General features: G+C 37.7%; 1 protein-coding gene across 2 annotated transcripts in view; it reads left to right on the forward strand.

Annotated features, from left to right (window-relative positions):
* osbpl10b (oxysterol binding protein-like 10b) overlaps positions 1-21,070 on the forward strand; it is a 56,098-nt gene that overhangs the window by 9,412 nt on the left and 25,616 nt on the right. Inside the window, exons 4-6 of one of the 2 annotated variants that reach the window (XM_055210862.2) lie at positions 6,343-6,564; positions 17,132-17,354; positions 19,209-19,351. In XM_055210862.2, coding sequence (XP_055066837.1) covers positions 6,343-6,564; positions 17,132-17,354; positions 19,209-19,351 — 588 coding nt within the window. The remainder of the gene's footprint in view (positions 1-6,342; positions 6,565-17,131; positions 17,355-19,208; positions 19,352-21,070) is intronic. The other variant, XM_055210863.2, reaches the window with a different exon arrangement.

Raw genomic sequence — 21,070 nt, forward strand, 5'->3', positions numbered from 1 at the left:
AAACGGTTTGTTTTGTAGCATGGAATAGATTTAAATGGGCAGTTTAATCGAGAAATATACTTTTTGTACAGTATGCTTGTATTTTTATTTATTTATTAAGTAGCAATTTATTATCAACTTAAGTTAGATAATAAGTGTACATTTCAGAGAGACCAGCAATATCCCCTTGATTTCAAAGAGACGCTAAAATGTAGAATTGAGTCTAAATCATTACAATCATTTGACTTCTGTTATTTGTTTTCGATGAACGACCAACCAAATTACTGTTTAATACCAAACCCCAGTGTTCAGTGTTAATGTAGTTTCAAGGAAGGAAAATCCCTGCAGTCTCTTTGATTAATCACATTATAAGCAGAGCAATTTAAAACCACACACATCTGAGTCTGGTCTTCACCATCCGCTTGTGGCCAAAGGTGTTACATTATCAGCGTGTAGCATTTATTCATTTAATGACGTAATCCAGGATACCTGCAACAGATGTTAAAAGGATTTCTACACTTTAATCCAATGTGCATATTTACTGTAGAAAATATATAGAAAATACATGGGGGAAAAATTCTCATTATTAGTTTGTGCAAAGTCAACAGCGATTCTTCATATATTTATTTAAAGGGGCTATTGCATGAAAATCTGACTTTTTCCATGTTAAAGTGCTATGATTGGGTCCCCAGTGCTTCTATCAACCTAAAAAATGTGAAAAAGATCAACACAGTAACTTAGTTTTGGTAAACCATTCTCTACAAGCACATGGAAAAAATAGGTCGTTGAAATTTGGCTCTCCTTATGATGTCATAAGGAGCTCTTATTATAATAATGCCACCCCTTAATCTGCATACTATCCAACTACAGCACTGCCATTTAGTGCAGAGAAAAGCACAATTGAGTTTTAATTGCAACAAACCACCATCATTGTGATCAGTGTTTGAATTTCATCAGCTCATTTGCATTTTAAAGGACACACCCAAAACGGCACATTTTTGCATACATCTACAAAGTGGCAATTTTAACATGCTATAATAAATTATTTATATGGTATTTTGAGCCAAAACTTCACATATGTGCTCCGGGGACACCAAATATTTATTTGACATCTTAAAAAAGTCTTGTGCCATGGCCCCTTTAATATTTGATTTATTTTTAGGTTATGGTTAGACATCTATACAATTTTCACTGACAGCCCAAATTTTGCCTTGTTTTAGCCTAGACATCTGGGCTGTTTGAATGGCTATTAAATGTTTTTAAATGCAAAATTGCTTGCTGGGTGATCAATGCTCACGTTGGGGCACATTATGTACTTAATATTATGTAGTAAGTTCTGTGCATCATTATGGCATAATTGGCGTAAATTGGCATAAACTAAAACAGCTGTTTTTGCGTAATGCTGCACCCATGCCAAAATATGTCAATATCAATTTTGAGATTGATGTTTAGGAATATATTGGATTATATACATATTATAGTTTGAGATACTCCAATACTCACATGCACTGCTTTATATTCTGAAAATGTGGTCGCAGCTCTGCTCTGTGGTGGTCTAAGGGTCTGAATAATCTGAGACTTATGTAACTTGTATTCTGTGCTGAAATGTCAGACGGCTGAACAATGGACTACCATTAGACTGCGAGAATGCAATTGCATGAGGTTGGGGAGCTCCATCAGGTCTGAATAAAATAGCTATTCCTGCATGTACAGAAACCCACATAATGCTGCCTCATTTTCGAATGGTATGATTTTCCACCAATCATAGGAGTCCATTTAGAAATACACAGGGGAGCAATGTTCTTTGTAGTTTCACAAAAATGCACAGGTGTCATTACCAAGTTCCCCGAATTTTGCTTTCAGAAGCACTGATTGAGATAATTTTTTTTAGGAATAGTTTTTGGAATATTTTAGCGCTGCGGATTTAAATAAATACAATTTCCATGTAAGTCGTAAAAGTGATATTTGCAAAAATAAAAACCGTTATACTTTAAATTTGGCCTTCATTAAAGACATTGTTTCTGTTCTTCCATAAGAAATCATGCGCGGGTTGATCCAGAATGAGCGGGTGCCTGCGGTCACCCCGCGTTTACCCACAGTTACGAGTCATCCAAGAATGTTTTTAATAATATTCAGGTCCTGGTCGGTCGGGTCGTTTTACATAAAGATGGCGATTAACTATTTTAAACCATTACTACTTTTAAAAAGTACGGCCCAGGATGCTGGTCGGGTAAAAAAAAATTTGCGGCCCGAGTTGCGGGCACCGGGCGGGTTAGTTGAAAACATCGGTCGGGTGTAGGTTGTTAATGCATTGACACACACATCACTGATAAGAACATATCGAGGGACAACCTTCCCATCTCTCTGATGAAGCCAATACGGAAGTGATTTAAACTGCAATTCATCGACTGGCAGCTTGAGGCTGGCTCCAAAAGGGATTCAATTCCCATAGACCACCATGTTAAAAATGCCCAACTTTACAGTAGAAAATAATATGTTTACAGCCTGGTACAAAAAGTGGTTTTGGCCCTTCATGACAATTGTGAGGGGGGTGAATTTTTTTGCATGGCCACTTGAGTGAGGGGTAAACGGCCACAACTGTCACTACATTCGAGCTAGGCAGGCGTGGTTTCAGCAACCAGCCACTTCAGCTTCACCCATGTCCCGCCTCTTTACCCATTTTTGGGTTTTCCGCGAGTGATTTGCGGTGATGCGCGGCCAAGATTTAAGCTTCAAAAACGATCTTCACAAACAATGGGTGACGTCACAGACATTACGTCTATATTTTTTTACAGTCCATGGAACATATACAAAATCAACATTTACAAGGTATACTAAAGTCTAAAAGCTTGTTTACCCAAAAATGACTGCTTAAGTATTGAAGAAGCCATTTTTTCAGAATCAAGTCCAAACTGCATACAACCTCCTGTTTTTTCCCAAATAATTTCCAGTTTTACATATCCATCATTGTACACAATTTTTTTGTGTGCGCATGCTTTACAGTGTCCGTGAACTTTGTATTTTTGCAAATGTCACCTCCCTTTAAAAAGTATTTTTTTAAACCATGCTGGGTAAATATTAGACAGAACACACCGCTAGGTTAAAATTAACCCAATGCTGGGTTGTTTTAACCCAAGTGCTGGGCCATGTTTGCATAACAACAACCCAACATTTGGGTAATTTTTAACCCAGAATATCAAAATACTCTAAAAAATCCAGGGTTATTTTCAACCAAGATTTTGCTCAAAAAGGGACGAGCCCAGCTTGCTGGGTTGTAATTAAACCCATGCTGGGTTGTTTCAACCCAAAATGCTGTTTTTTTAACCTATTGTTGGGTCAAATATAAACATTTTCTAGGTTGATTTCAACCCAGCTGCAGAGCTTATCCCTTTTTGACCCAGTGCTGGGTTGAAAATAACCCAGCATTTTTTTTTTACTGTATTTAGGCTACCCAGTTTTAGGGCCCTATTTTAACGATCTAAGCGCATTGTCTAAAGCACACAGCGCAACATCTAAATGGGCGTGTCCGAATCCACTTTTGCTAATTTAATGGGAAAAATGGTTTGTGCGCCGAGCGCATGGTCAAAAAGGGTTGGTGGTCCTGTTTTTTTTAATGAGTAATGGGAGTATTTTGGGCGTAACGTGCAATAAACCAATGAGAGTCTCAGCTCTCATCCCCTTTAAAAGCCAGTTGCGCTGGCGCTATGTCTAATACTTATTTAGATGACGGACTTTGTAAACTGAAAAACTAAGTGGAGGAAGAAGATCCCCAGTTTAAATTTAATGTTAAATAATTGTGTTGTTTTTCACTTGTGTTGAAATTTATATTTTTTATTAAAACCTTTAAAACCCATTTTCTTTAAGTCATGGAAGTAAAAAAGCAGGGTTTTAATTGCTTTAAATTTATGGCTATCCAATATCATTAAAAAATTATTTACAAGTATGTAAGAAAAGGTTTGTACTTTAAAAATACTTTATCTCCTGTTTGTTACAAATAAAGAATTTACAAACGACTCTCCGCATGTTTCAGCACTTGGACAGCATCCGATTTTTTTTTAAGCAGTACTTAAAAATGTTTCTCATCTCACCATATCCACAGGTACAGAGTCATCATATACAATAAATCCATGAGGTAGCATTTAAAAAAACATTTAAAAACAGATGTATTTGTTTAAAGCAAAGCATTTATTTACTTAACAGGCTACAGGTGAAGCAGCTCTTTGTGCCTTCTAACGTCTCAGAATTAGTCCTCATTTATGTCCAAGAGACTCAATAATAATCTTTTACATTCAATCCTTTAATCTTTCATATTTAAAAGTGTTTTTGTGCTGCCGCGCATTCATGTATGTGATAAGCAAACCCACGTTGTCGTCCCGTTTATAGGCGTATATGCGCTCTTTAAATAACAAAAAAACATATTGCGCCATTGACTTTAGAGTTTAGACTTTAGACCAGGTTTTTTATGGTCAATGGTGTAGTCTATTTAAGTTGCCTCAAAATAGCAAAGCGCCAACAATGCGCCTGAACACACCTCGTTTTCAGACCAGAACGCCCATGGGTGCAAAAGGGGGCGCAAATGCAATTGCTATTTAAACAACGCGGCCCTAACATGAAAATGATAATTGCGCAGGGTGGAAACTAGCAAAAGACACTTGCGTAGCGCATTGCGCCAGGTGTAAGATAGAGCCCTTAGAGTGCTTATTAGAAGTCAATTTGACTTGACTTTTCCAGTAAAAATTGGGATAAATAAAAATATGCATAATCAGACCAGTTTTTAATGTTTTGTATACAACCTTGTTCATAAAATTAAATACTTTGAATTTGCTGAGACATTTGAGTTTTAATTTCTGAGTCCATTTGAGCACACATCTGTGAAGCAGAGTAATGAGACGCTTTCCATCTAATATCCTTGCTGTATATAATAAACAATTGAGACATTAAAATGATTAGTGAGACATAAAATAGTGATTTGTCATTGTTATGTGTGGGCTATTTTAACTTGGACCAACAAGCACCTAGAAATACCTTTCCAAACACAGCCCAAACATCTTTGCATCCACCCTATCAGAAACGATAGAAATGGTCACTGGTACCCTTTAAAAAGGTCTTTATGTATGCCATAAAGGCATAGATATGTATACATACAGTACTGTGCGAGAGTCTTGGGCCACCGTGCTACCATAACATGTGTTGTTTTTGCAATTGTGTAGTGATATATAATTATTTCTCAGTCTCTTTATTAGAATACAATCAGAAAATACAGGAAATGTTTATGTAGTATTAAAAACAGTAAAAAAGTACAAGCTGAAGTGATGAGTTTTTAGGGTAAACTCCTCTTCCACTTGAGCAATAGCAGGCAGCTACAGGATCTCTTAAACCTAAATGAAATTAAATCCTAATTCTAATTGAATGACTTCAGGACTTCAATCTCCTCAAAAAAGCTCAATATGTGTTTCGTGCCAAGAGAGGTCACCCTAAATACTGACTGATGCCTAAAGAAGACATTTAGTTCTGCAAATTGTTTTGCTTTTAATTTTGTGTACATATTTCCTATATTTTCTGTTTGTATATTAATAAAAAGAGTGAAACTAAATATGGATGGACATTTAAACTTTGCTAAAACACCAAAGCTGGTGGTGTTGGCCTAAGACTTGTGCACAGTACTGTATATGGTACCAATATGTTTATTTGAGGTAACATTTTCCTTTGATGTGCTAATATGCACTCTGGTACATATATTCCTCTGAAATACTAATATGAACTTGTTAGATGCAAAGTTGTACTTTTTAAAAGGGTACCGCAGTGACAGCTAGGTATATAGCTTTAACACACCTTGGTACCCACACTTTGCACAAATTTTCTTAAATATAATAATCCAGCAGCCTTGCAATTTAGTGGCTTGTTCTGTAAAAGTGTGCCTTAGGGACCTGCATATTTTTATCCACTAGAGATGCAGTAAATGCTTTTGTGAACCACAAAAACCGTTGCCTCCGTTTAGCTGCGAGGGAATGAGATTACAGTACTCAAATTGTTCTGGAGAGCTTTTAAGAGATGAAAGTTCATACGAGTGTCATCTTTTATGTCTCTCTGATGTGAGAACAATGCTGCACTTCAGAAGATGCTCTCTCCTCCTCTTTTCCCCTTCTCATATTCCACTCTATCCCATCATGCACTGCTCTCGCTTCATCCCTCCCTCCGCTGTGCATATGTGGCTGCTCTCTCAGTTGCGGCAGGCAGACAATGCCCCTTTGCATTATGATGGACAGCGCGGGCGGCGCCGGACTGGTGTCTTTTCCCAAAGGGAAGAAAGGTCCTGGCGTCTGCTCCCTTTCCTGCTGCTCCCATTGCTGCTCTCTCTTTCAGGGTTGTTCATCCTCTTCCTCCTGCTACAACACCTCCTCTTCCTCTTCCACCGGCCGGACCCACAGCTTCTCCCTGCATCCGCACCCCGTCCCGCAGTGCTCCGCTCAAAGACAGACCCCCCAGCACGGGACTCCTGCCACTGTCATCACCCATCACAAGTCCCCCACCGCCGGCCACCGAGCTTGTAGTCAGCACCCTGCAGGACTGCATCAGGTCAAAGAGGTAGGGACAGCTTTAGATAGAACCAGATGTTAAAACAAACTGACTTCTGAAGTTAGTCAACTTTTTGATGCGTGACTTTAGGTAACTTGATTTTATTACAGAAAACCACTCAGGTTGATCCAGATGTAAAACTGCACACAGAAAGGATTAAAATAGCTTTTAAAAAGCTGTCCATTCTAGTGGATGCCATGCATTAAATGGTGACCTCCTGTCTGTTCCCTCCAAACGTTTTTAGGGGGTCACTTGTTGGTTGCTGTTATACGTAGACAATCTTTTCCTATAAGCTCTAGAGGAGGATTTGTATGCAGTCGACAGCACAGGCTCCTTTATGAACATCTGAACCTCAGCTGGCCTGTGAGTGCTGTGTCAGCGGGTGAAAATGTCTGTTCAGCAGGATGCTTATGCCAACACATTGTTTTGACATTGTTGCAGTGAAGCCTGTCTATAAAAGTGTCTGTGTTGACTGACATTACCGTAATTACAGTTTTTTGTTGACAATTTTTTATTAAACTGACGGTAGTAGCTTGTCCTGCATTACTTGAGCTTTGGATATGAATGACACCTCCAAAAAGGTGCATAAACCTGTAGCTCTGGATAAAGAGCAAATTTGCCTTTTAAAGGATTAGTCCATTTTCTTTAAAAAAATCCAGATAATTTACTCATCACCATGTCATTCAAAATGTTGATGTCTTTCTTAGTTCAGGTGAAAAGAAATAGTTTTTTGAGGATTTTTTTTCTCATTTTAATGAACTTTAATGGACACCAGCACGTAACAGTTTCAATGCAGTTTAAAATGGCAATTTCAAAGGACTCTAAACGATCCCTTATCTAGCGAAACAATTGTCATTTTTGGCAAGAAAAATAAAAAATATTCACTTTTAAACCACAACTTCTCTTCTTCCTCCGGTACTGTGATGCGGCAGCGCGACCTCACGCAATACGTCATCACGTCAAGAGGTCACGGATGACGTATGTGAAAGTATGCCCCAGTGTTTACAAGTGTGTAGAAAACCTTTTTGATTTTGCTAAATTTTTCATTCACAATTGTAGAAACTCCTGAATCTTTTCCTCACTTTATCAGAGAACTTGAAATGTTTGCAAACTCTCTTCATACCCTTTCAAATGAAATATCTAATGTAATTGCCAATTTTTTCAAAGATCTTTGTAAGCAATAATTATTTGTTACCCCTTGTATTATCAACATTTTATTAAAAAGTATTATTATTTATTTATTTTTACTATTTATTTATTTAATTTCACTTTCACTTCTTTGCATTTTCAAATTTGCACTGTTTGCATTGTTTATGGTGCAATGTGTCTGCCTTTGACAATTGTAATCTGTTTATTTCTATTGCAGGCCTGTTTTTGTATGTACATTTAATTTTCCATTTTAAAAAAACTGGAGAAAGAGGGCCGTTCCGACGTTGTTGTATGTCGAATAATACTAATTAATGTCTTTGTGTCAGTTTATTGTTTAAAATGGTCCCCAAATGTGTGTTTCATATATGTAACAAGAGACCTTTCCACGGCATTACGCAATTACGTGAGGTCGCGCTGGCGCGACACCGGACCGGAGATAGACGAGAAGTTGTTGTTTAAAAGTGCATATTTTTTATTTTTCTTGTCAAACATGACAATCGTTTCACTAGATAAGACCCTTATGCCTCGTTGGGGATCGTTTAGAGTCCTTTGAAACTCGGTTGAAACTGCAATTTTAAACTGCATTAAAACTGTTACGTGTTGGTGTCCATTAAAGTCCATTAAAATGAGAAAAATCCTGGAATGTTTTCCTTAAAAAACATAATTTCTCCTCGACAGAACAAAGAAAGACATCAACATTTTGGCTGACATGGTGGTGAGTAGATGGTCTGGATTTTTTTTAAGAAAATGGACTAATCCTTTAATATTAATTTCTACATGTATTGCAGTCATTTTATCCCATTGTTTGTTAAATTCCAACAAAAGAAAGCTGTGATTTAAAATCAGGCTTATATATTTTGAAACTCTTCTTAAATATATGTAAAATAATAGGGATGCACTGATGCTAAATGTTTTCTGGTAATACCGATAACCACTACCAATAGCTGATTACCGATACCTATAGTTTGGTGGTTTTAAATGTTATACTTTCTTTTAAATTAATAATAATTAATGACACAATTTTGTGAGAAATGCAAATAAAAACTTAATTCTTTCTTATTAAAAACAAATTAAGTTGTAAACAAATCTGTTACTCAAAGTAACGTTCTTAACTTAGATTGACAAAATTTCTTGATATTAAAATTTTTTATACAAATACGATTCATGCTTGAACATCAAGCTAGTGATTTTTAACACTTTTTTTACACACAGCACAATTTGATGCGTTTCCTGCCCCCTTTTTATTAACAGAAATAATCGGTCAATTATTTTTAAACTATGTCGATTATTGGCCGATATATCGGTGCTTCTCTAATGATTAATATTCATATTTAATATATACACTGTAAAAAAAATTGCTGTAATTATGCAGCTGGTTGCCAGTACTGTAGAAGTTAAAGACTGAAAATGTTTCATGTTCATTTAAAGGTGGAAAAGAGGATGTTTGTTTAATACATTTTTGCAATGTTACCTGAAACTGTCTTTACTAAATGATAAAAGACTATTTATTAGGCGCACTGAAAGTAATAAAATTAATATATGTCATCTGTGCATAAGGTAGGGCCTTATAAACATCAGCCAATCGTTGATGCAATCATCGCAATCGTCATTGGCCCTCTGGCTTGTCAATCACTGCTATTACGTTTCTTGGGAGAGACGTGCACGCTCCAGTAACGTTACACGAGTGACGCATGCGCATAGCGCATGAAACTCTGTCTTAAGTTTCGGTTTGTTTTCATTTTCGCCCCTGCTTTCCTCCTCGAATCTGCACCATGGAAGAGAAGAAACCCGAAGGAGGACGCAAAAGAAAGAGTTTTTAAGTCGCTGAGAAGAGGAGAAATTTGTCAGAAGAATGTTATCTAACCAGAGTCGTTATTGGAGAAACATTTCAACACTGGAGAGCAATGAAGGAACAGAGAGGTGTCAGACGCGCAGGTCGCAAAAATTCTCTTCGACGGGTAACAGTGATTATTCTTTCTTTGTGGAATAATTATTGTTGTACTGTTATTCAGGTATATCGACGTTGTTCTTGTACTGTAGTTGTAAGTGACCAGGCTGCTACACGCTAGTTGAAATGGGAGTAGCGTCGACTGATCTAACTTCACGTCTTATGTGTTTATTATCATATCTTTTCACATAATGAATCCACTGACGCGACACAGCATATGCCAGTGGTAAACAAACACTCGTGTTCAAATACTCGTGCACGAGTTATGGAAGGCGTTTCCTAGATATGAGATGTGAAGGAGGGAGGCTGTTCTTGCGCATGCGCTTATTTAAAAAACTCAGTAACGGTCTTTGGATTCTCAGTCGGCGGAAAACATCCTCTTTTGCGCCTTTAACTTAAAACAAACTGTTGCCAGTAAATAACATAAATGTAAAATCTACAGTAAATTACTGGCAGCTAGTTGCCAGTAATACCCAGTAATACTGTAATTTCTACAGAATATTTTTTACAGTGTATTAAATATTAAATTACTATATTAAAGGGCCCATATTTCATAGCTAAAAAGCACATTACTTTGTGTATTTGATGTAATACAATGTGTTTGCGTGGTTTATCGTTAAAAAAACTCATAATTTTCCTGTACATTTTTGTTGCACCTCTAAGTCCTGTCTATCTGCAACAAGTCGTTTTGTACAAAACTCATCGTTGTGAGAAAGCGAGGTGTCAATGGATGTGAACCAATTGGCCAGCTATCCATTGCGTTGTGATTGGCCGAATTATATGAACGGAAATCTGACAATTCTTACCATGTTTAAAAGATGAGCTCCCAAAGCAATAGTGACAGCCAGGAGATACTATCGTATTGCTCCACTATTTAGACGAAGCCTTTGTGTATCCAGCGTTGTACTCCCCCGTGTTTAGAAAGTAGTCTCTACAGATCTTTTATGTGCACAGACATCATTTACCACTCTAAAACAAAGGAAAACATGAAATTGGGTTATAGTGGTCTAATTTGACCACTTTGTCCAGTTTTTATTTTATGCAAATAAATGCAAATTAAAAAACAATATTTTTCATTATAATTTTTATTTGGAAATGTTGTGGGTAGTTAACAGAATGGAACAAAAATTTTCATTGTATCCAAATACTACCTATTGTAGCTACATTCAAAAAAACTGAATATAATTTTGGATTGGTCTCTTTATTTTTTTTTCAAAAGCCGTATATTAGGTATCATAAATACAACCAGAATGACACTAGAAACCACATAGCAATGTTCCAAAAACCATTTTGATGCCATGGCAAGACGTTTCTTATGGGCAAGCACCATTTACATATGTATTTGGCAGATGCTTTCATTCAAATACCAAAGCGTAGATATTTGATGTTTTTTAAACCGACAGTTTGTATGACCCTCCGGTGTCACATTTTCCTGACAGCCAGCTGTTTTCTCTGCCTCTTAGGGCATATTTTTGTATTTAAATTTTATGACACTGTCACTTTCACTTGCGGTCTAAAGGAAACATGCTGCAAGTCATTGGAAACCTGCTGAGTCTCATAAAAAGTGCTTTGGAATGTGTGTGCGTCTAAGCAATGAGATGGAAATTATTTTATCAGCGTGTTAGACAGAATCATTTTTCTGTGTGTAATGAAGGCAAGAGTATTCAATATTTAAATTCATTGCACTGGTTTAATGACATTCTTTTTAATAGTCAAATTTAGCTCTGGATTCAATCCCAGACTCATTCATCTATTTTCAGTCAAGACCCAAAATCACCTCCAGCCCTGAAGCCAACCCTCTCCTATACACCTATTTAAAGTCATCCAGCCTCATTTACACATACTGATAAGGGACTCAAAAGAATAATCTGTGGGCTGTCAGTCAAAGATGTGCTTTTTGTTAAAGACACAGACCTCCCTTTTCATCACAAACTGGAGATGGCAGGGACGCATTACTGTACGTCTGGAGCTTCATATTTATCTCCAGTAATTTTATTCAGCAGCAGGGATTCTTATGCTGTCTGTTTTTTTAGGCTTGGCTAGACCATCAGCACTGCATATTCTGTATGTACCCACGAACTGGCAGTTTTCTGTGTTGATGTATTTCCTTTTGAAAAAGGATGTTTTATAGGTAATTTAATAATCATCACATATCTGCTGGCCTTTTGTTATACCACAGCCATGTAGGGGAGAGCAGTGGTGAAAGTACCATTTCTTTTCAGAAAAACGTCATTTTAAAAGATAATGTTTTAGACAGAGTCTATATTTTTGCTGTGGGCAATAACTAACAAGTGTGGTCTATCAATAGCAGTTGGAATTTTGAACAAATTTAAAAGTACTTGAGGATAATTTCACTTTGAACATAAATAGTTACTTTTAGCGAACTGTTACAAGATAGATTTTTGTGTTAGCCTTGTTTTTAGTAAATATGCATGACTATGACCTTGTTAATATATAACTGCAAACATATTTGATCATTTATCTTTGCAAAAAATAATGAAATTACATTTTCAAGTAATTACTTTTGTCCTGACAGGAACTCCTGACATTTAAACCAAATTTGCTTTTATTTTGAAAAACTCTAAGAAGTCAAATTTAAGGATGTGTAGTTAGAGCACTAAATAACCTGTAGATTGATCAGTACTGTAACACATGAAACCAAAAACACAACTCGTTATAAGAAAAAAATAACCACTTTAGGGATTTACTTGTCATGGTTGAAAACAGCTTTCTGGACCTACATGCGCAAAACGGTGACGAATAACGCAATATTTGTCAGTTCTGTCAAGGGTTTGCGTGCTAAAGATGCTGTCATAGTTTAGGATGCAAAAATTATCGGGGCTTTGAGAAAATCAATTTGTTACTTTTGTCCCGTGTTACTTTCGCCCCGGTTTTCCCCCGCATCTTTTTTATTGTTAGTCAGAAGTACACTTACGGTACATTTTCACGGGCGAAAATATTAACGCTTGACGGAAGGCTTGTCTGAAGCGATCCAATAGCCAATCACAGTGACTGATACACACGCTCCGGTCTTGCATAAACTTTATTTGCTGGCTCGCAGTAGGCATTCTGATTGGCTGACAAACGCATTGGCGCTTGAAAAGTTAAAGGACAAGTTCGGTATTTTACACTTAAAGACCTGTTTTCAGATTGTTTATGATGTAATAGAACAGTTTTGACTGAAATTTCGACATATGCGGCTGCCCCGAGAATTTTTGGGTGTTTGTTGTTTCACCTTCGACCTCTACGATTGCTGAATAGGTGCACTGGAACAAACTGGAACAAAATGCATTAAACTTTCGTTTACAAAGACGTGAAACTCACCGAGTGGTCGGGGGTGTTCACTGGTGTGCTCACACAAAAAGATCGCTGCAGAAGATGCTTTCCAACATGTGTTTTACAATTCGTTGTAAACTTGTAGACCTATTTTTCCAAACGCCTCACACCCGTATATTCTTCCGTTGAGACTTTGAATAATAGACACTCCAGCCCAGTTGGTGGCGATAATCCGCCTTTGCCAATTGCAAGAATACAAACAACGTTCCCAACGCGGAGTAATACCGTACCTCACAGCACATCTAATACAACTCAATGGAGTTGGACAAAAACTACGATTAAAAACTTGTTGGAAAGCGTCTTTTGCAGCGATTTTTGTGTGAGCATATCAGTGAACACCCCTGACCACTCGGTGAGTTTCACGTCTTTGTAAACGAAAGTTTAATGCATTTTGGGAGGGATTGTTCCGGTGCACCTATAAACCCATTGTAAAGGTGGGAGGTGAAACAACAGACACCCGAAAATTCTTGGGGCAGCCAGATATGTCGAAATTTCAGTCAAAACCGTTCTAAAGTCGGCACACCTCTGATCTACTGGTGGTCATTCAACGTGATGCCCAGCTGACGCCTGACCAACGATCACCGGCAGAACCCGCTTAATCTCCTTATCCGTTTATGTGTGTATATACATATATATCTCCCAAGGGTTTTTCCCTCCTAGGACTTTTTTTATTTCCTCGGCTAAAAAGCCTGGGTTTTTTTTCTTTCTTTTTTCTCGTAGGGGTTTTTTTTACCCCGGGGAGGCAGCCTTCTTGGGCTTAACTTAGCTTCCTCTTCTAGACGTTACTTTAGTAATACGCTTGCTTATAATGTCGAGTCATAGCCGCAGCAAATTTGACTGCTTATGCTATCGTGTATTATGTTGTGCTATCTGTCGTTTTTCTGTGCTTTTCACTGCTTCTATTAATGTAAAGCTGCTTTGAAACAATTAAGTATTGTGAAAAGCGCTATATAAATAAAATTGAATTGAATTGAATATTTCATCATCATAAACAATCTGAAAACAGGGCTTTAAGTGTAAAATACTGAACTTGTCCTTTAAGAAATGCTCAACTTTTGCCACGAGCAACGGCAGTGACGCCACGTTGACGGATCCACAATTCAGTTCAGTAACACATGACGTCACCCATTAAAAGTAAATGAGAAGTGTCAACGCTTTCGCCCCGTGTGAATGTACCGTAAAAAATGAAATTGTAAATGTAGCAAGTTATTTTTAAAGTTAAAAGGCGAAGTGCTAGCCTGGTTAAAACCAGACCACTCTCAGTAGTAACTGAGGTATGGTCTGGCAAAGCTTCATAGACCAATAATTTCCAAAGGGGCTTCACCAACGGACCAAGTGTCCAATTGGATAGACCTAAAACCAATCACAGCGATGAAGGAGGTGACGTATGCAGAGCTATATCAGACTTTTGCCGGATCCAGTTGCCGGATCTTTTTATAGATATGAAGGCTTCGAGTGTTGTTCTTTACTCGGGTTTTAACGAAAAGATAAAGTTGAAATCGCTTAAAACAGACGCGATAGCTGATTTGATCAAGTGATGTTCCACGGCGGCATTCATCTTTGTAATGTACAAAATCTGCTTCACCGTCGCTGTGCTGTCATCATCGTGTAAAGCCCGCCCCAACGTTTCTGATTGGTGCCACAATTTCTTTATTTAATTATAAATGGGCTTGAATGGCCTCTTTGCCAGACTACTTGCAGAGCAAATCTAAATTTGCCGGAAGTTGTCTGGGTTTTCCCAAGCTAGGGGGTGCATGATTTTTGAAAAACACTTTGGAAAAGGGAATCGGGCCGAGTATTAAACACACTTGTAGCCAATCAGCAGTAAGGGGCGTGTCTACTAACTGACTTTGTTGCCTGGGTTGCTTATGTGTGGGGCGGGTCTATCAAAAGAAGGTCCAGATTCTATTGGGGTAGGGGCGTGTTTGTTAGGTGATTTCAAATATCAACATTGGCTTTCAGAGATCACGCCTTTAATCAATTTAAAATTACAATAAATTTCAACTTTCTTGACTAGTGAAGACTGAGGAGTTGCTATAATTTATAAAATAAATATTATGTAAATAAAGTTGAAATAACTAGGCTAATTAAAGTTTATTTTATAATTTATAGCAACTTCTCACTAGTCAAGAAAGTTTAAATAAATTGTAATTTCAAGTTGATTAAACTTGATTTAAGAAATGTGGGTGGAACAAGGAATTTTTTGGCTTTTAATTTATACCAGTGGTTGGGTTGTTCCTTTTCCTGTTAAAAACCCAGCATTTTTTGGACGTATGATTTTCTAAAGCACCCTGAAGTGACTGTGAATATACTGTTGGCATTTTAATTATTCCATATCTTTATTTTTATCCACGGTTTGATATCTAATTAGTCACGCAGCTTCCTCCAACAACAGTCTGTGAAGGTTGCACATACTGTACACACAGAAATAATGAGCTAGTTTTAGATATGATCGTGTTTATAGGAACATGTCGATGTTTTGTTTGTCTCCACAAGAAACATAAGTGCGATTTTTATATCCAAGGTTACAGATTTTTTTATCGTCATAAGTGCATTTGCATTTATTCAGAACTCGTTTTCTTACCAAAGCAGCCTTCAAGTGATACCAATATAAAATGATCTGTTTGTAGCAAACCTACATGATACAGTTACAAAAGAAAATGGTTTTGCTTTAATGACAGACATTATGCACTGGAGGTGGCATAGACTCCACAGTTGTGTGCAGAACCTGATCCATGTTATCCGTGCATGCTTTGAAAATGTTCCTTGATTGGAAGCAAGCAAGGAAATCAGACCTGGAGATAATATAGATAATATAGAAAATAAAGTGTGACGTGCTTACGTTTGATTCATTACAAAAAAGTGTGCGATTGCGTGTGCAATCTCTTAGCTGTTGCATCACGATCAGGGCAGAACCTGTCCTGGGAATTCTGTGCTGGGATCAAATGACAGCTGTAATGCATGTCTCCTTTTTTTAATACCCACTCAAAAAGAAAACGCTGGATAAATTTTTCATGAGAACTGGGTGGAACTGTGTGCGGCAAAATCTTTTCCCTGCTCAAAGTTTGCCATGCGCTAACAGACAGTTATTGTGAAAATCCCAACTGAGCCAATGGGTGAATATAAAACAATAACCTGATAAACCACAGGTACCTAAAAATAAATTGGTGTTTGGGACTTGTTCAGGCAAGTCTAATTCTGCCAAAGCAGACTGGGTAAAACTCATTTTACTGGAGAAATGTTATAATAAGAGATACATTGAATGTTACTGAGCTTCTTGGTACATACTGTTCTGCTAATGTTTGGCTATGGGAACTAATAATATTAGGCTGGGATATTGCTTGATTTCAGGCAACATAGTTTTATATGTGGCATATTTTTGATATAATCTCATTCATTTGGTTTCTAGATGTAGGTAAGACCTGAAAGGTTTCAGAGGGGGCTTGTGTAGACTAGCTAATGTTCCTTTGTGCATGAGCATATAGTTTCATCTATTAAAGCCACAGCTGTGCTGTAATGGTGTTGCAATCACTGAATGATTTGAACAGGAAAGAGAGAGAGAGAGATGCGTACTGAGAGACCTCCATTAATGAGTCACTTTGTACGGACCTCTGCTTCTCATCTTCGGCTGTCTGCCTGCTTTTCATTAGAGATGTTCAGCATCGACGGAAAGCTCACAGTCATTCCCCTCAAACTGACAGACGTGACAACAAACACCAAAAATTTTCCCTCATCATGACTCGCATCATGAGCACATGTGCTCAGTCACCAAACATGTTACACATTTACCAGAGGGATATGGCTTATGGATGTTGACTCTTTGTTGTTAAATTTAGTAGACAAACAGACTCATTACTATTCCAAAGCTTCGTGCGCTATGTTTATGGCTGGCTTTTAAAGCAAAATGTTGAAAGCTCCCTCATTTGTGAGTCACTTTGGATAAAAGTGTCTGGTAATTAAATTAATGTAGAGACAGCCCATTTAATTTTGGACAATCTTTAAGTGCATTTTTATTAAGTATGTACTTATGTACTAATTTGTAGATGGAAAAACAACTAAAGTAGCTCTTAATCCAAACTGTGCTGGTTAAATTGATTTAGTGAAGTCCAAATGGAATCAGTGATTATCTACCTGGCTCTGCAGGTCATGTCCCAGGCGGAGGGTCAGCAGAAGAACTTGGTGAACTCCATCGAGTCCCTGCCGAGCCGCGGACCGCTGTCCTCGCTGGACCAGGATCTGCTACTGCTGAAGGCCACGTCCGCCGCTACGCTCAGCTGTTTGGGAGAATGCCTGAGTATTCTTCAGCACAATGTGTGCCAGGCTGCTCAGCACATCACACACGGCCACACACAGGGATCTAATACAGGCAAGAATATGATCTGTCTCTACTTGAAGTCATGATTCAATGCATTTGATTTCTAATACACTCTTAAAAATATTGGTTCCTGCTAGGTAAATTGTTTGGTTCCATAAAGCAGTGGTTCTCAAACTTTTTCAGCGTGCGGCCCCCCTTGTGTACAGTGCATTTCTTCGCAGCCCCCCCCCCCCAAAGAAAATGAATGACAAATTTGTTCTAAAATGTAACATTTTAATTAAACAAAACATATACAATTATTCAAAGTAGTGCTGTTGGTTAGTAGCCATATATTTTTTGGTTTAATTATACTCATGATAAATTAATGTATTTTATAAAATCTCATAAAACTGGGCCCCCACTGGCACCATCTCGCGGCCCCCAGTTTGAGAACCGCTGCCATAAAGAACCTTTAATATCCACAGAACCTTTGCAGGTTAGGTCGGCGCACTGAATCCCTTACAAGAACCAGAGTCCCCCCCCACCCCCACCCCGACCATTGGGCTTACCACTACAAATCGATACCCACCGAGCATCATCAAAAACTGGTAGAGTAAGGGGAGAAGTTCACTGTTACAGTGAAAAACAGTTTAATCCAACTAGTGACTAGCAATGACAATGATTTTGATGTGATATACAATACGGTATTTTGATACTTCAATTAAATCCCATTAATAAAATGACAACGTGTTGGGTAAATATTGGAAAAAACACATGCTGGGTTAAAAATGACCCAATGCTGGGTTGCTGTTATGCAACTATGGGTTATGATAACCCAGCAATGGGTTCCAACAACCGAGCATTGGGTCAATATATTTACCCAACATGGGTCAAAAATAACCCAGCCATTTTTAGAGCGAAGGAAAATTAAAACTACTCAATTGTAAAATACTATAAGTGTTTCCCCATATTTCTTAAATAAAAATATGTTGGTGGGTTCCAGGAAAGATTGTACCTATTAGTGGGTTGCAAAATTAAAAGTGTGTGAACCCCTAGAGCAGTGTTCGAATTACGCGGATTATGGTCCCCTTGCTAAGAATCCATCCACCCCCCCACCAAGTTCCCTGTTATTACAGGGTCACCATGATTTCACAAAAAAAGATGTGATCCTGGATCAACATTTTTTTAAAGGGGACATATCATGAAAATCTGACTTTTTCCATGTTTGCTATAATTGGGTCCCCAGTGCTTTAGAAAATGTGAAAAAGATCAACCCAGTAACTTAGTTTTGGTAAACCATTTTCTGCAAGCATGTGAAAAATATCTCATGAAAATTTGGCTCCCCTTGTGATGTCAGAAGGGGATAATACAGCCCCTTAATCTGCACTATCCAACCACAGCACTGCCATTTAGTGAAGAGATCAACTCATTTGCATTTAAAAGGACACCCAAAAATGGCACATTTTTGCTCGCACCTACAAAGTGGCAAATTCGACATATTATCTGTTGGGTATTTTGAGCTAAAACTTCACATACATACTCCAAAGATTTATTTTACATCTTAAAAAGTCTTGTGATATGTCCCCTTTAATGCTTATAGAAGGTCTGGGACCACCCCAGCCCCCACTGAATTCGAACACTGCCCTAGCCTAGACTATAAAAAGGTGACGAAGAAATGATTCTTTAAGAACCTTTGACTAAAAGGTTCTTTGGGAAACCAAAAATAGATCTTCTTTGGCATTGCTGCTAATAACCTTTTAAACATCTTTATTTTTTTAGAGTGTATTGAAAGCTTTTTTTAACATATAGGTTACTTAAGTTTTGTTAATAGTGAATTGTGCAGCACTATTTTTAATAAATGTTGGTTTTGCTGTGTTATGAATCCTTCATTGTGCTATGTAATATGTAATAATATCCTGTGTGCAGATAACATCTCCGGTTGGTCGAAGCCCAAATCTGCTTCAGATGATTATGTGAAGAACGGAGAACTGACAGGTCACAACACTTCTCCTAGACATCAGCCACACTCCCCGGTGCACAGGAATAAAGAACGATTTAAAGATACTGAGGTACACATAGATTCTGCTTTTTCCCCACATCCTTTACATTTCAGTATAGCGATGAGTGACGCATGTTGAGGTTTATTTGACCTTTAAAGGTGGGGTGCATGATCTCTGAAAGCCAATGTTGACATTTGAAATCACCTAAACAAACACACCCCTTCCCCAATAGAATCTGGACCTTCTTTTGATACTCAACCCAGGCAACGATGTCGGTTAGTAGACACACCCCTTACTGCTGATTGGCTACAAGTGTGTTTTGGTAGTCGGCCTGACTCCCTTTTCCAAAGTGTTTTTCAAAAGTCACGCACCCCGCCTTTAATTGTTTGATACTTTTGTTTAATTTGCACAACCCATTATTCTCTCATCTAGAACCCTTTCAAGAGGCATTGGCTGTGTCTGAACTCGCTCCCTATCTCCTATATAGTGCACTATGTTTGGCGTCCGCCATTTTGTAGTGGTGTTCAAAACCTAAGTGAATAACTTTATTCCCTACATTCATTCGTTTTACCCACAATGCACTCTGACTTTGAGGGTGCATTCGATATATACTTGCTCACTCACTATTTCCCATGATACAATGGGAGACGAATGCGTAAAGTGTATACACTTTTATTTTGTGTTGTCAGTTATTTTCTACTTTTTAAAAATAAACAAATTAAAAATAAATGTGATACTTTTTAAAAGTACAATACATATTTTTGTGAAATATAATAAATAAACTTATACCACGGATGTGTTGAATGCTGTATTCTGATTGGCAGAGAAACGTTCCATTGGTGTTGATTCTTTTTCTGTAAACTGCACACCTAACCTGTCAAATGTCTTAAAAATAGGCATCAGAGCAATGTTTGTTGTAACCGTGGTATAAAAGGAATAATTGACTTTTAAATTATGTAAGGAATAATTGACAACGGGCCGTTGAATTATAAGAAAATAATGCACACCCAAGATGGTAATGCACCGTGGGTGTGCATTATTTTCAATTATACCACGGGTCTGTTGAATGCTGTATTTTGATTGGCCGAGAAATGTTCCGTGGGTATGCATTAATTTCTGAAAACCGCCCACCTAACTTGTCAAATGTCTTTAAAATAGGCACCAGAGCAATGTTTGTGGTAACCGTGGTATAAGAGGAATAATTGACTCCGGTCCTTTGAATTATTTGAAAATAATGCACACCCGCGGTGTAACGGCACTCCGCTTCCCGTCGTGCCGCATTGCACCTTGGGTGTGCATTATTTTCGAATAATTCAACGGCCCGTTGTCAATTATTCCTTACATAATTCAAAGGACCAGAGTCAATTATTCCTCTTAAACCACGATTACCAAAACATTGCTCTGGTGTCTATTTGTAAAAAGTTAGGTGTGCAGTTTACTGAAAAATAATCAACACCCATGGAGAAGTTCTCAGCCAATCAGAATACAGCATTCAACTGCCACGTGGTATAATTGAAAATAATGCACACCCAAGGTGTAACAGCAGTCCACTTTGCGTCACGCCGCATTACCACCTTGGGTGTGCATTATTTTCTCATAATTCAATGGCCTGCCTTCAATTATTCCTTACATAATAGTAAATAAATATGACAAGCAGTTGTTTTGTTCTTTTTATTATCAACTAATACAATAAATATGACAAAAGTGACAAACAGTAAGAAAGTAAACTTTACCATTTCACAGTAAAATCCATAAAGCCACATATAGCCAGGTGTAATGTTTATATCG

The sequence above is a fragment of the Misgurnus anguillicaudatus genome, chromosome 10 (genome assembly GCF_027580225.2).
Source record: "Misgurnus anguillicaudatus chromosome 10, ASM2758022v2, whole genome shotgun sequence".
NCBI lineage: Eukaryota > Metazoa > Chordata > Actinopteri > Cypriniformes > Cobitidae > Misgurnus > Misgurnus anguillicaudatus.